Below are 13,230 nucleotides of genomic sequence, written 5' to 3' on the forward strand. Positions count from 1 at the left end.
CGCACCCGTGGCGGCGGCTGCAAACTTGCTGCGGCGGGCTGCGTGTGAAGGCACGGCCCGGCGGGGCGGCTCCGCTGCCCGCGCAGCCCCCGCCGTCGCGCCCGCAGCCCGGGGGGCGAGGCCGCCGCCCGCGGGCATGCGGCTCCGCTGCCACCGCGCCCGTCGAGACACGGAGTGGAGCCGCGGGCGGCGGGGCTGCGCTTAGGGGCGGCCGGGGCGGGAGCCCCATGTCCGGGGCTCGCCGCGCTCCGCGGGCAGGCGGCGGGGCGATGAGCTGCCGGGGCGAGCGGGCGCGCCTGGCCCCCAGTTTGCCCTGCTCCCTCGTCCGTGGGGAGTAAGACTCCGCGGAGCCCGCTCGGAGCTCCCGGAAGGGCGGGCAGGCGGGCGGGGAGGTGGTGCTGGCGCGGCGATGCTGCAGCCCTCCCCCAGCGCCGACGGGGTCCTGCCGGGGTAGCGGCCCCGCCGTGCCGCGCCGAGCCCCGCCGTCTGCGGGGGCGGCGGCCGCGGAGGGATGGAGCCGGCCGGCCCCTGCCGGGCGCAATTGGGCTCCGCCAACGACTCTTACCGAAACTGTAGCGCCGAGGAAGTGATTTACCAAGATGCCACCCCTCTCTCCGGGAAGATCGTGCTCGCCGTCGTCCTGGCGCTGGTCACCCTGGCCACGGTGCTTTCCAACGCCTTTGTCATCGCCACGGTCTACCAGACGAGGAAACTCCACACGCCGGCCAACTATTTGATCGCCTCGCTGGCCGTCACCGACCTCCTCGTCTCCATCCTTGTCATGCCCATCAGCACCATGTACACTGTGACCGGCAGGTGGACGCTGGGTCAGATCGTCTGCGATATCTGGCTGTCCTCGGATATCACCTGTTGCACGGCGTCCATCCTGCACCTCTGTGTCATCGCCCTGGACCGCTACTGGGCGATCACCGACGCCGTCGAGTACTCCACGAAACGGACTCCCAAGCGGGCAGCGGGCATGATCGCCCTGGTATGGATCTTCTCCATCTGCATCTCCATGCCCCCTTTGTTTTGGCGGCAGGCGAAGGCCGAGGAAGTATCTAACTGTGTGGTGAACACGGACCACGTCCTGTACACCGTGTACTCCACAGTAGGAGCCTTCTACTTCCCCACTCTGCTGCTCATAGCCCTCTACGGGAGGATCTACGTGGAAGCCAGGTCGCGGATTTTGAAGCAGACGCCAAAGAAAGCAGGTAAAAGACTGACGCGGGCACAGTTAATTACAGACTCCCCGGGGTCGACTTCTTCTGTCACGTCCATAAACTCCAAGGCTCCCGAGGGATCCAGCGAAACGGGCTCCCCCGTGTACATGAACCAGGTGAAGGTGAAGGTCTCGGACGCCCTGCTGGAGAAAAAGAAACTGACGGCCGCTAGAGAGCGGAAAGCTACAAAGACTTTAGGGATTATTTTAGGAGCCTTCATCGTGTGTTGGCTGCCCTTTTTCATCATCAGCTTGGTGATGCCTATTTGCAAGGACGCTTGCTGGTTCCACATGGCCATCTTTGACTTTTTCACGTGGCTTGGATATCTCAACTCCCTCATCAACCCCGTCATCTATACTATGTCTAACGAAGACTTCAAACAAGCTTTCCACAAACTCATACGTTTCCGATGCACAGGCTGAAATGTTGAATGCGATGTGCTCCCCGGGGCAGCCCCCATGCACGCCCGCGCCCGGCGCCACAGGTAGGTCCGCGCACCCCGCCCTGCGCGGAGAGTGGGGGCGCGACGGGCCGGGGGGAGCCGGGGGTTGGAGATGGGGCGGGAGGGGGGTGCGACCCCACAAAGAGCCGGTGTTCAGACCCTTCGCGAGTGGCGGATGCTGCGCGCTCCTGACATTTCACAAGCTGTGTGTGCGCGCGTCGTGTGTGCCCCCCCGCCCAGATCGCAGGGAGTGACTCACGGCAATCTGCTTTTTATTCCACCTATTAAACCAATCTGCCGCCATTTCGTATGCTAATGCCCGTGTTTCGGCCAATTAGTGCTAAACGGCGCTCGCTTTCCGAGCCCGCAGCCGAGCTCCCCGGAGAGCGCCGGGCCGGGCCGGTCCCCGCCCCGGTGCCGCCCCCCGGCCCCGCCGGCAGCTGCGGCCGCCGCTGGGCGTGCAGCCCCCTTGGAAGGGAGGCCGTGCGGCCCCGCAAACAGCGGCATGATGGGTTTTGTTGGTGTTTTTTGGCTTTGTTTTCGGGGCTTTTTGGCGAGGAAGTGAGGTAGGATAGGCCCCAGTTGAAGGCTGCTGACAAAGTCCAGCCCTGCTTCTTTCTGCCCTCCTCACGGCTCCGGCTGCTCCTGCGGGAGCGGAGCCGGCTGCGAGCAGGCGTCCCGAGGGGAAAGCTGTCCCTCAGCCTCCGTGGGAGCCTGGACACCTCCGTGTGTCTCTTCATACGCGGAAGGGCTTTGCCTTTCCGCGCCTCTTGACAGCAGTGGCTGCCAGCTCCTCACTAAACTCAGCGCCACGTTCTGCAGAATGCATACATGCCTTTATTGTGATACTTTAATAATTCTGCCAATCTTTTGCTTTTTGTCTGCAGAATCAAGTTGCTATTGTAAAGACCCACTGCTTGAAACTTCCCCAAGCCCAGTTGCCAGACTCATGATGCTGCAAAAACGTCAATACATTCTGCCACCAAACTGCTCAGCTCTGCGTTTCAGTGTAATGACTCTGGCAGAGATGCTGTTCCAATAGGCACGCAGATCAGTTGCAAAAAAAAAAAAAAAAAAGAGGGCAGCCTCGAATCAAGGTCTATAATTCATCTGGAATGAAGAAAAAAAAGTTTGAGAGTAAACTTCATTTATTTTGCAGGCTTAACTTCTTAATTTGTTCTCCGACCGGTTGTAGGGGTGTGCACAAGAGCACAGTTGTCTCTGTCTGTGTTGGTAGCATAGTTGTACTTCTGCACACCTGTAATTTCTTTCTTTCAGTGGAAAGAGTTGCTCCCTTCACCCATGAGGCCAAGAGGAGACAAACTCACGTTTAAAATAGGAGCGTCACAGTAAATTCTGTAAATGACTCCTTCAGCTGAACATGTGTGAGAAGTGACAGTGTGCAAAAGTTTTATAATTGTATTTCAAAACAATAGTAAATGAAAATGCTCTAGAAACAAGAGTTGTAGACCTGTTCAACTGCACTGCATATCTGTAGTCTGTCCTCATAGTTGCCTTTAAAAAGGAAATACTTCTTGATTTTACTCCATAAGAGCAGAAATCAAGAAGTCCAATGACCTTTTCCATAAACCAGCTGGGAATAGGAGTAGCAGTTTGATGCTGTAACCATGTTTTCCATTTTGTGTCGGTTGCACACCCTTACCGCATGAACCACTGCAAAATTTAGAATTCTCTAAGTACTTAACATTATTTAGTGTATTTTGTAAAGAAGTGAAGCAGTTTGCTCTTTCAGAAGAGCTATTTCACCTGCAAAATAAATACCCATGAATCATGAATTTACTGATGTTAGTGAAATTTCTTGCCTCCCTACTTACCCCCAATGTTTTTTTTAGTTTTTCTTCTTTTGTTTTGTTTTTTTTTTTTCTTTTTTCTCCCAATTGGACCTTAAGACAGGTCTGTGCGTATTCAGCAGAGTTTCAGGATATGGTCCACCTGCTGTGATAGAACTGCATTGATTGTTCCTCTTATGTGTAAATGAAAATGAGTATAAACAATAAAACGCTTGACTGTGTTCTCAAGAGTGGTAGCAATTGTGTGACTGAAAGGAGTTTTTATTGGTTTACCCTCTTTCTCAGTATTGACTTTTTAGGTAACACTGATTTGATGAGTCACTCAAGAAAGCAGTTGATGAAGGTTGAAATTACAAGCTTCAATCGGTTGTCAGTTTTTTAACAGGCAGCTTTACTTTCATCGTAGTCAGTTCTGTTAGGCATAATTATTACTATTTTCATGTAATGTCAGAAAAAATGTTTAGTTTTTTTCCACAAATATTTTTCTTGCTCCTTTAAAAGCAAACAAAACTTACTTTACCACCCGGTGGATAGTGTAATCAATGTTCTTTTAAAGCTGTGTGTATGTATTCTAGATGAGGGTTGTTAAAAGACTGGAAAAATCTTACATGATTTATCTGCCTACTATTCTTCAGAGAGTTATTCAAGTAATAAGGATTTACTATATGGATAGTGCAGGAAGTGTGTGACTCTTTCTGCTTCTACTGGTCATAGGCAGCAGGAGGAAGTCTGTAAGATACAAATTGAAGCAGTGGAAAATAAACAATTTCAGTAATTTGAAGAAGTCCAAAATAATTGCCTTGAAGTTGCATACCTGTAAAAAGAGAACTAATATACTATGGTTCTAGAAAGTACCCTCATAAAAGTGTTAAACAATGCTTCACCAATACTCATTTGTCACTTTTTGATGTCCTAGAAGGAATTTTGTTTACCCCAAATTCTTTCTCACTGGGCTTCTTACATGTGTGAAAAATGGAAAATGAGATTTCAAATGAGTATTCCAGCATTTCCAGAGAGTTGAGTTTTCTGTCAGTTTTACAAAGTTAGGGGACTTGGAGAGAGCGGGGTGGTTCAGGAGTTGGACTTAGTTCCTCGCGTTGCTGGAGTATACGTACCTTCATCTTCAGCAACAGGCAGCAAATACTCCCAGCTCTCTGCTGTGGTGTGAGGATTTTGCTGAGAAGCTAATTCATCAGGAAAATACCCTTCTAAGTTTATGCTGAGGCTCTGAACTTTCTGTGCAAGCAAACAGTTAGACAGCCATGCTTGCTCTTGGGAAGACTGTCAGTGTGGAAGCTGCCCTGAGTGACCTGGGGCAGAGGAGAAGAGGCTGACTCCAGCCCTGCTGAGGTACCTGGTAGTTAAAGGCCTCGTGCTACTGGAGCAGCAGCATCTGCTTCAGAAAACCGTTCACACAGGGGGACAGGGAGAGTGAGGGCATGCCTTTGTTCGCAGTGAAAGAGAAGAAATGTAGGGCAAATGTTGCTCAGTGCCGGAAAATATAAATATGTAAAGTCTGTTGCAAGATTCACGTAGAGTGTTTTAGGGTAGGAAGAGTGTCCCGTGTGAGCTTAGCATTTCTGCCACTTGCAGAGTGTGTCCTGGTTGAACCTAGATTTTAAAAGATGCTCAGGGATGTGGTGGTAAAGTTTTGACTCTCTCTGAAGATGTCTGAGAATTTTGCTGTCCTGCTTCTCTGCCCCCTTGCTGTGCCTGGTCACTGCACTCTGCCTCTGGGAGGATGGAGCATCTAAAATTTTTAGTCGGAGAGGCTGTCCTTTCTGTTCACCCTGTATCTGTATTCCTGTGGAACTGGCTCAGTGAATCCTGCCTCTGGGTGTTTTCTCCTGGGAGCCTCTTCATGACTCTGCAGGTAAACTCCAAAGGTGCCTAAACCCATGCTGTTCCAGTCTTTCATTACAGAAGCAGCATGCCTTTCTTTTATCTGTCTCTTGCCTTGGGTTCAGACACTCAAATGATGCTTTTGATACAAATCTCTGCTGGGCACTGAGGTTTGAAGTTGAACACACACTTGCCAACCTTGTGTTTCCTACGTTCCATGGTAAGGGATATGTGTGTGACTGGTGCTGGCTCCAGGTGCTGTGAGACACATGGCAGTTCAACAGTAGTTGCCATTGTGGGAGCAGCTGTTTGCAGCCTCATAGCTGCACTTTTTTCCTAGTAATCCTCAGTTTTATTTAAGAGGCATTTCTCACTTCTCCAATTAATAAAACACAGGATATAGAAATCAAGAGGGGAAATCTCTTGCAATTAACCTTCATATGGCCATGCAGCAGCCAACAAAGTTCTGCCTTTTCTGCATGAAGAGGACGAAGAAAATGCCTTGACTAATGTGCCAAGTCTCCATGTGATAAAAGGGATCTCAACTAAATGTCTAGATGTTTACACCATATTCCCTGCTAAAGCATTTGAGGAAGCTGGCCTGGCCTTCAATCTCCAGCAGGGCTGTGTAGAGCAGGGACAACTCCATTTGGAGAAGCTGATTTCCACCCTTCGTTGCCCCTGCCTGCAAAAAGCCACTCTGCAGTCCATCAGGAGAGCACTCCAAGTGCTTTCTGACTCGAAAATGCTGTTACTGTGTTGTCTTGGTCAGAAAGGACCAGATATTGTCAGAAGTAAGCACTTTCACATAAAAATCCAGATCAGTCTAAAGCATTTCTGGAGGCAAAGTGAAAATGACAAGTAGTAGAAACATTGGAGAAGAAGCATTTGTGGTTTGTGGCAGCAAATCAGGTTGAGCAATATGGCTGAGAGCAATTCTGCAGGCAAATAGTAAAATTCTATTTAAATTGAGATGTAGCAGAGATTGAAGAACAGGTTTCTCCACCAAAAAGAGACTAGAGCAAAAAAAGACTTTGAGGCAGTCATCCAAAATCTTCAAACCTTGACCAGAGAGTAAGGAAAAACCAAGGTTACTGCTCCAACATCTCGTGGTCACAGCAGACAGGTGAGTGGGCAGTTTCAGAAAAAACCATGCCCAAACACATGTAAGAATATTACAGGTGTTTGTAATATTGTACAGTTATGGAATGAAGTAGATGCCAACTCCATTTTGTGTGTTGGTAACTTTTTTGTCATTAGAAGAATGAAACATATTTGAGAGACATCCTAAACAACCCTCTGTGTCAGTACACAATGATTAGTGGTTCATATTAAGAGGTTTTTTTTTTAATTCCAGCAATTAGTACCTAAAATACAGAAGCAGTTTAAGTGAACTCTCCTACAGCAATGAGTCTGACTGATAATGAGCTTGAAACATTTAAGCACAGAATAATCATATAGAAAAGCAAGCAGAAAATGAGGCTTCTTAATCAATCATGTGTTAGTCTTGAAAGATGTAATACAACAAGCAGCTCAATAGATAAGGAGGAGATCCACAGGATATCAAATTTACAATATAGAGATCAAAATCTCATACTGAGTCATTTTCAAGAGCTGGAGAAAGAAAATCTTTGTTATTCTTTTCCGACATCAAACTACTTGCAGTCATCCTTATAAAGGAGCAAGACTTTTTTATTGTCTTTATACAAATAATACTTAGAAGGCTACAAACAGATGGAGTACATGGCTGCAGGGCTTTCACTGAGTAATCATATGTTCTATCTTTTAGGCTGAATGGTCGTAGAAAAATAGGAAAGACATGAGCAGGGGGTGATTATGTAAAACAACCCCCTTTTGGTATTTCTTTCCTTATGCAAAACCAAGGCAAAAATAAGAACAACAGGAAAAAACAATATCTGCAAAATTTAAGCATTAATGATGTTATGTGAGATTTCAGGAACATGTTTAGGGCTGAATGGGGAAAAAATAATAAATATACTTCCAGAATTCATAAAAGTGAAAATTAAATTAGAATTTTCCTTCCATCCAGGTACCACTTTCATAATATTACTTGTGTAACATCATTTCTAAAAATCTCGATATTCCTAAATATGTTCAAATTAACATTTTTTAATACATTCATGTCTGCTTTTACATGAAGGCATACACTTCCCAAGCTCATCCACTTTTTCCCCTGTAAAATTTCAATTCATGCCCTTTCCTACCTGTATGTTGTGTTTAGAATATAAATCTCATTTGGAGTCAGTCCTCTAATATCCAGTCTCTGAAAAGATGACAAATATTGTTTTCAAGAGGAATATTGAGATAAGTACATTTAAGAGAATTAGTGCAAAAGCAAGCAAGGTTCCTTGTACCTCTTTACAGGGCAAGGCTGTTTTTCCCTGAACTCAGTTCCTAGAAGAATCCGAGTTATATTTGGAAGAAGCAGATAGGATGGAAGCTGGACCAGAAACCAGTGCAGATGTAGAGAACAGCCAGGTATTTATGCAGCAGAAGGAAAACATCAATGCTAAGTTCATTCTGGGATGGGTCTGTCTGACTCACAAGGGACATACCAAAACTCTGCATTTAATTGGGTCGAGAAAGATTCAAAGGAGTGGCATATAGGTGAGAGATAGTGAAGGAACATGCATTGCCTGGAGGCCCCGTGGGCTCTCTCTCCCCTGGGTCTGTGTGGCCCTGGCTCAGGGCAGCTCTGACACGGGAGCTCCGTGGCCCTGGATCGGGCTGCTGGGAGAACAATGTGAGGGCAGCCAAATCCAATAGCCTTGTAGAGGTGAGGCTGCACAGCCCCATGCCCCAGGTCCAATCAGTAGCGAGGCTGAGCATGTTTCCCCAGGCACCTGCAGACATGGATATATGTACAAACCACACAAACACATACTCATTGCAAGCCACACACATCAGCAGCACAGACAGAGGCACTCAGTGCCACACCAACACAAACAGCCCCGATGGCCTCATGGTCCTCACCTCTGGCTAATCAGGCTAGGGGTGCAGTAATATATATATACACATATATACACATATACACACTCACATATATAATATACATTTGTATAGGTACAGGGTGGATCCCTCTAGCAGCTGGGCTCAAATACCAAATCCTAGCGTCCCCTTTTTTCCACCTGGTCACATGAGTCCCCAGTGCTGTAGCCCCACTGCAGCTGCTGGTACAGATCATCGCCCATACACCCGTGAGCACACATTCATGCACGTGTGCACGTGCACCCAGTAGGATGTCACAGTAGCACACACACACACGTGCATGCACCCGGCTCCCAGGGCACCTCACCTACACCCTGGCTACTGTGTCTTAATCTTTGCAAGGGATCATACTCTTACTCATGTTGTCCTTGCCAGTTTTTGCACTCCAGGCACACAACTCCCACCCACGAGCCCACTGCAGTTACTGGCTTTTAGATCTCCTGCCACACTTATGCACACAAACACGGGGAAACACGGGGTATGTCCAGACAATTGATACCAAACAGCCTTTGGTATCCGTTTACCCAGGGCCAGCCTCTTTTCTCCTTTTATCACTCATCCTGTCATTTGTTCCTAAACTTGTTCCTCTGCAAATGGTCCTGAGCCCTCCCATTCCTCAGTTTTGGTTTCTCCACCAAAGATTGAATTCTAAATCTCATATTATCCCCAAATGCTCTTCCCTTGCATCTCATAATCCCACATCCATAGGGAATAATCTCCTCCTTGTTATGGGTTTTATGCCTGGACACATGCACTTGTGTCCCCTAGCACCACCTGCTACTGAGCCTCTGTGCTCTTGTGGGCTTGTGAAGATGGGCCTTTGATGGCCCTTTGGCCCCTCCATGATGGGTCTGGGAGGAGCTGAGGGAGGATATTACTTGGCTTGCCTCACCTGCCATTGTCCCTGTGCTCCTTTATGAGCTTGTAGATAAACCTTTTACAATGCAACCTAATATTTTCTTTCTTTCAGGAAAAAAATAGAAGGAAAATAGCTGGCAGCCAATGTTCCAGATGTCAGAAGACTAAATGTCTAATTTAATTTGAACTAATTACCATGTTAGAAACTGCCTATCAAAATATAGCAAGAGCATTAAAAAAAATCTCTTGTGAAGTCTTCATGTTGAATGAATACATAGATACCAAAAGCAAAGTGTGATTATTTAGAAGGCACACTAAGCAATCTTCAGCAGCTCAAAAATGAGTATTTCAGAGCTATTCTCTGGGACCTTGAAGAATAATGGTCTTTTTGTGTCAGGTAAAAACCAGATTTTTCATCTCCCGGGTTTAGATCCTTTATATCAGACAGATAGGTCTGAAGTGCCTTTGTACAAGGTTCTGTACTTTGATCCACACTAATGGAGAAGACGATTGAAGGAGTCATCATGATAAGTTAATCAGTCTCTTTCATTTATTTATGCTGTGCTTTGGCTAAAATTTTAGAAGGAGACGCTATTAGTTTCTTATGAGATTGCCAGTAAGGCACTGGTCAAGTACTGGTGCTTGGGTAATGTACTCACATACTTAAATATGCTTCTGAGCAGTGTATTTACATGCAGCTCAAACAAGAAACTAATAACTTCTTTGCTTCTTGCTTTCAAAAAAGAGCAAGAGATGATTTCAAGTGTGTTATCTGGGGCCTCACAGGAACCTTTGGGAGAAGCATTGTCCTCCTCTTGGACAGCAGCCAAGTCCCACAGATGCACCTGAGACATAAAATATTCAACATTTTCACTGGAGAGGCTTGGAAAATCAGTGAACAAAGGCAAGTGATGCTGAGAAGGGCAAAATAATGTTATATGGGGAAAAAAAATCCTCTTACCAATGCACAATGAAATCATGAAGACTTTTCTTCTAGACACGCCGGGAGCACTTCTCTGTGAAAGCAGTCAAAAGAGCAAAAAAAAGGATTGCATATAGAAAACAAGGCAGAAGACAGAATTCCTTCAACTAGTAGATTCTGTGTCCTCTATCCTGCATGCTACTAGAGGTCAAACCTGCCTCAAAAACCGTATAGTAGAACAGAAAACATTCAGTAAAACAGAGGGTGTCCGCAGAGTGTGTCTGAAGCCTCATTTGGACACAAGGAATCTCATATTCCAGCTGCCAAAATAGCTGAGATAGTACTTGAGGCTTCCTCTTTGTACCATGCAAGGACAACTCGACACCATGGCAAGGGAAGGCACATTCAGAATACAACAATTATTACAGGAAACAACATCTCTAAATTCAATTCTGCTTGGTCTGATTCCACTGGGTCTGAAAATCACAAGGAAAGGAAGCATTTCTGATGATTTTCTTCTCTTGAGTTGTACTGATGAATGCTGATTCCCCAGCCCATCCTGCCCTGCTTCTGCATTAGGTAGAGAGGAATTAAGACACTTGACTATTCCAACACTTTTCCAGACATTACTCCTCTATTATATGTAAAGTTGCTGCCAAAAAAATGGATGCTGGATGGTACAATAATGATTGTATGCAAAGAAAGCATCACCTTAGGTTTTGCAGGGTGGGCATCCAACTATGAGGTTTCTGGAGCTGGGAGACTACTTTGAAAATCCAGGGCCCAGTTCCTGTTACTCTGGATTATTAATCAGATCTCTACACATACACAAGAATGAAATATTAAAAAAAAATAAAATTAGTCATTGTGCAATTTCCCAGAACTAGAGACTCCAGGCTATTGTAAGGAAAGAAGGCTCACCCATGCTGTTCTGTATTTTTACTCAGCTATACACAATTAGAGGGCATTAGCTTTCATTTATGAAGGAAGGATTTTATCTCTTCTGTTTTTAATTAAATCACAGACCTTCTTACTAGTTCATAAATTGGCACTACTGTAAGTCAGCTTCCACAGAAAGAAGGTGTATGTCAACACCCTGTAGGATACTCTTTCCCAGCTAGTCTTTAAAATTGAAGTTATTTATTTCAATTAAATAAAAGTTACTAGTACTGGGAGTTTTACATTTTGCTGTAGGAACAGTGAATTGATTTCTGCCTGAATGACAAGTTTCAGTCACACTTCCGTCACAGTTCACAAAATATTCTGAGTGGTTTGTCAGCAGATATAATTGAGTTCCTTTAATCAGTGTTAGGGTAAGATCCCAAAGGGATTCCACCAGGCTTTTTCCAAGCTGCATGGTTACTAGTTCATTTAATAGAAGAAGATTCTTCACATTCTTTCAACTTCCTTTACATGTGTGATTTTTGCCTGGGTAATATATGTGGGTTAAATCCTTGAATTGACTGGAGACAATACTCCTGCTTATAAGAATTCCGACCTGATAGTAAAAAGACAGTAGAAAGAGTGATGCAGTGTTTGCCCTGGTGTTTAATGAAGCAGCTGTTCCCCAAGCAGAGGAGCAGTACTAGGGTTTATATAGCTGCAGATAGTTCTGTGGAAAAGAAAAAAAAAAAGAAAAAAGTGGAGATTTTTAATGCTTTTAAAGTAATCTTAAGTGTTCTTTTCAGTTATTTGAAAGGTTGAAGTTTTTGAAGCTACTTTTTTCAAATCAAAGACTTGTGTCCTTCCCTTTCTAAATATCTTACACATTTCTAAAAAATTACTTCTGAAACTGAAAATTTTGGGAAAGGAGTAACTCAAAGAAGTACTGATACTGGCAAGGAAAATTATATCTTCTCTAAAATATTCCCTGAATGTGGCAGCAGTTCTTCATTTGAGGGACCTGCATGTATCAACATGAGTGCTTCCTAAGTCCCAAGGAAAACTTTCAGGGCTAAAAGTCTCATTTAGCTCAAAACTTCATGTTTTCAGACCCACTGTATTGGTAAAGTACAGTTAGGTAGAGAGGTACTGCTGTGGAGTTTGTGTTGGCATGTATTTATTTCCTTTAATATCTGAAATTACTGCAATTTTACTTTCATGGACTGCATAAAAGGCTGCTGGAGGCAGTGGAGGATATACCACTGCCTTTGACTGAGGGATCATGGGCTCCATTAGTGACCAAACATCACTATTTGGGAAGGATTTTAGACCTCTGGCTGCCAGTAGACAGTGATATTACATCTCTAAATCAGTCAGCTCTCTGTCCAGAAAGCTCTGGGCATTCAGGGGTAAAAGCAGCCATAGCCTCCAGTCAGCTGCTCTTGGGCTGCAGGTTACACACCACGGAGGGGCTGGCAGGATTCTGCGGGACTGATGGAGTTCAGGAGCTGGTCCACAGGGCCAGGCAGCCCCACACTGGGCTGGGAAGGGTTGGTGGGATGCTGGCAGGGGCAGGACTGGGACCGAGGGCACTGCCACAGCAGCACATCCTGGGTCAGCGGGGTGCCAGAGATGGCTCCTGCTGCTCCTGGGGAAGAGGCACAGGCAGCTCCCTTTGCTCGAGAGAGAGTCACGAGGATTTGGAAAAGGACTTGGCAAGCAGCCCAGGAATAAGGAAGGTAGAGAAAAATGCTTTTCCCTTCATTTAGTCAGCAGCTGGCAGAGGCAGGGTACAAGGCTTCTCTGAAGGACAGCTGATGTTTAGTACAAACAAGCCTTGTGTTTGAGTGTCTGGACACTTCAAAATGTCATGATCAAAAGAAACAATAGACAGATAAGTACTTTTATGTTGCTTGACCTCAATGAGCAGCCTAACAGCTCACTTTCCCATCCTCACTGCATGTAAGAGATTAAATGAATTTCATTTTTCCTTGAAATGCTCAGATTCAGTGTGAGGCAATCTCTCCTCATACCGCTGAGACCTCCGACCCCAGGAAAATAATTTTTATTCTGCTCCCTGTGTGTTGCTGCTCTTCGCCTTCCCAAGGGGACCCAAGTCCTAGCTAGCCCCAGTGGCTGCCCAAGCTGTATTTTGCAGTGCTCTTCCCTTGCCCCAAGGCCACGTCAGCCACCACAGCACCCATCTCATGGGCACTGCCCCACTGCCATGGGGCCCTCAGG

General features: G+C 45.9%; 1 protein-coding gene across 1 annotated transcript; it reads left to right on the forward strand.

Annotated features, from left to right (window-relative positions):
- Positions 1–209: 209 nt before the first annotated feature.
- HTR1B (5-hydroxytryptamine receptor 1B) lies at positions 210–3,704 on the forward strand. The gene is made up of 2 exons (XM_066547400.1): positions 210–1,707; positions 2,553–3,704. Exon 1 carries the CDS (start codon positions 512–514, stop codon positions 1,643–1,645), a length of 1,134 nt encoding a protein of 377 aa, XP_066403497.1. The 5' UTR covers positions 210–511; the 3' UTR covers positions 1,646–1,707; positions 2,553–3,704.
- Positions 3,705–13,230: the final 9,526 nt, after the last annotated feature.

Source organism: Molothrus aeneus, chromosome 3, assembly GCF_037042795.1.
Source record: "Molothrus aeneus isolate 106 chromosome 3, BPBGC_Maene_1.0, whole genome shotgun sequence".
Classification (NCBI taxonomy): Eukaryota; Metazoa; Chordata; class Aves; order Passeriformes; family Icteridae; genus Molothrus; species Molothrus aeneus.

What these genes read in the sequence shown, in the direction of transcription:
- HTR1B (XM_066547400.1), top strand. Translation starts at nt 512, where the DNA reads ATGGAGCCGGCCGGCCCCTGCCGGGCGCAATTGGGCTCCGCCAACGAC.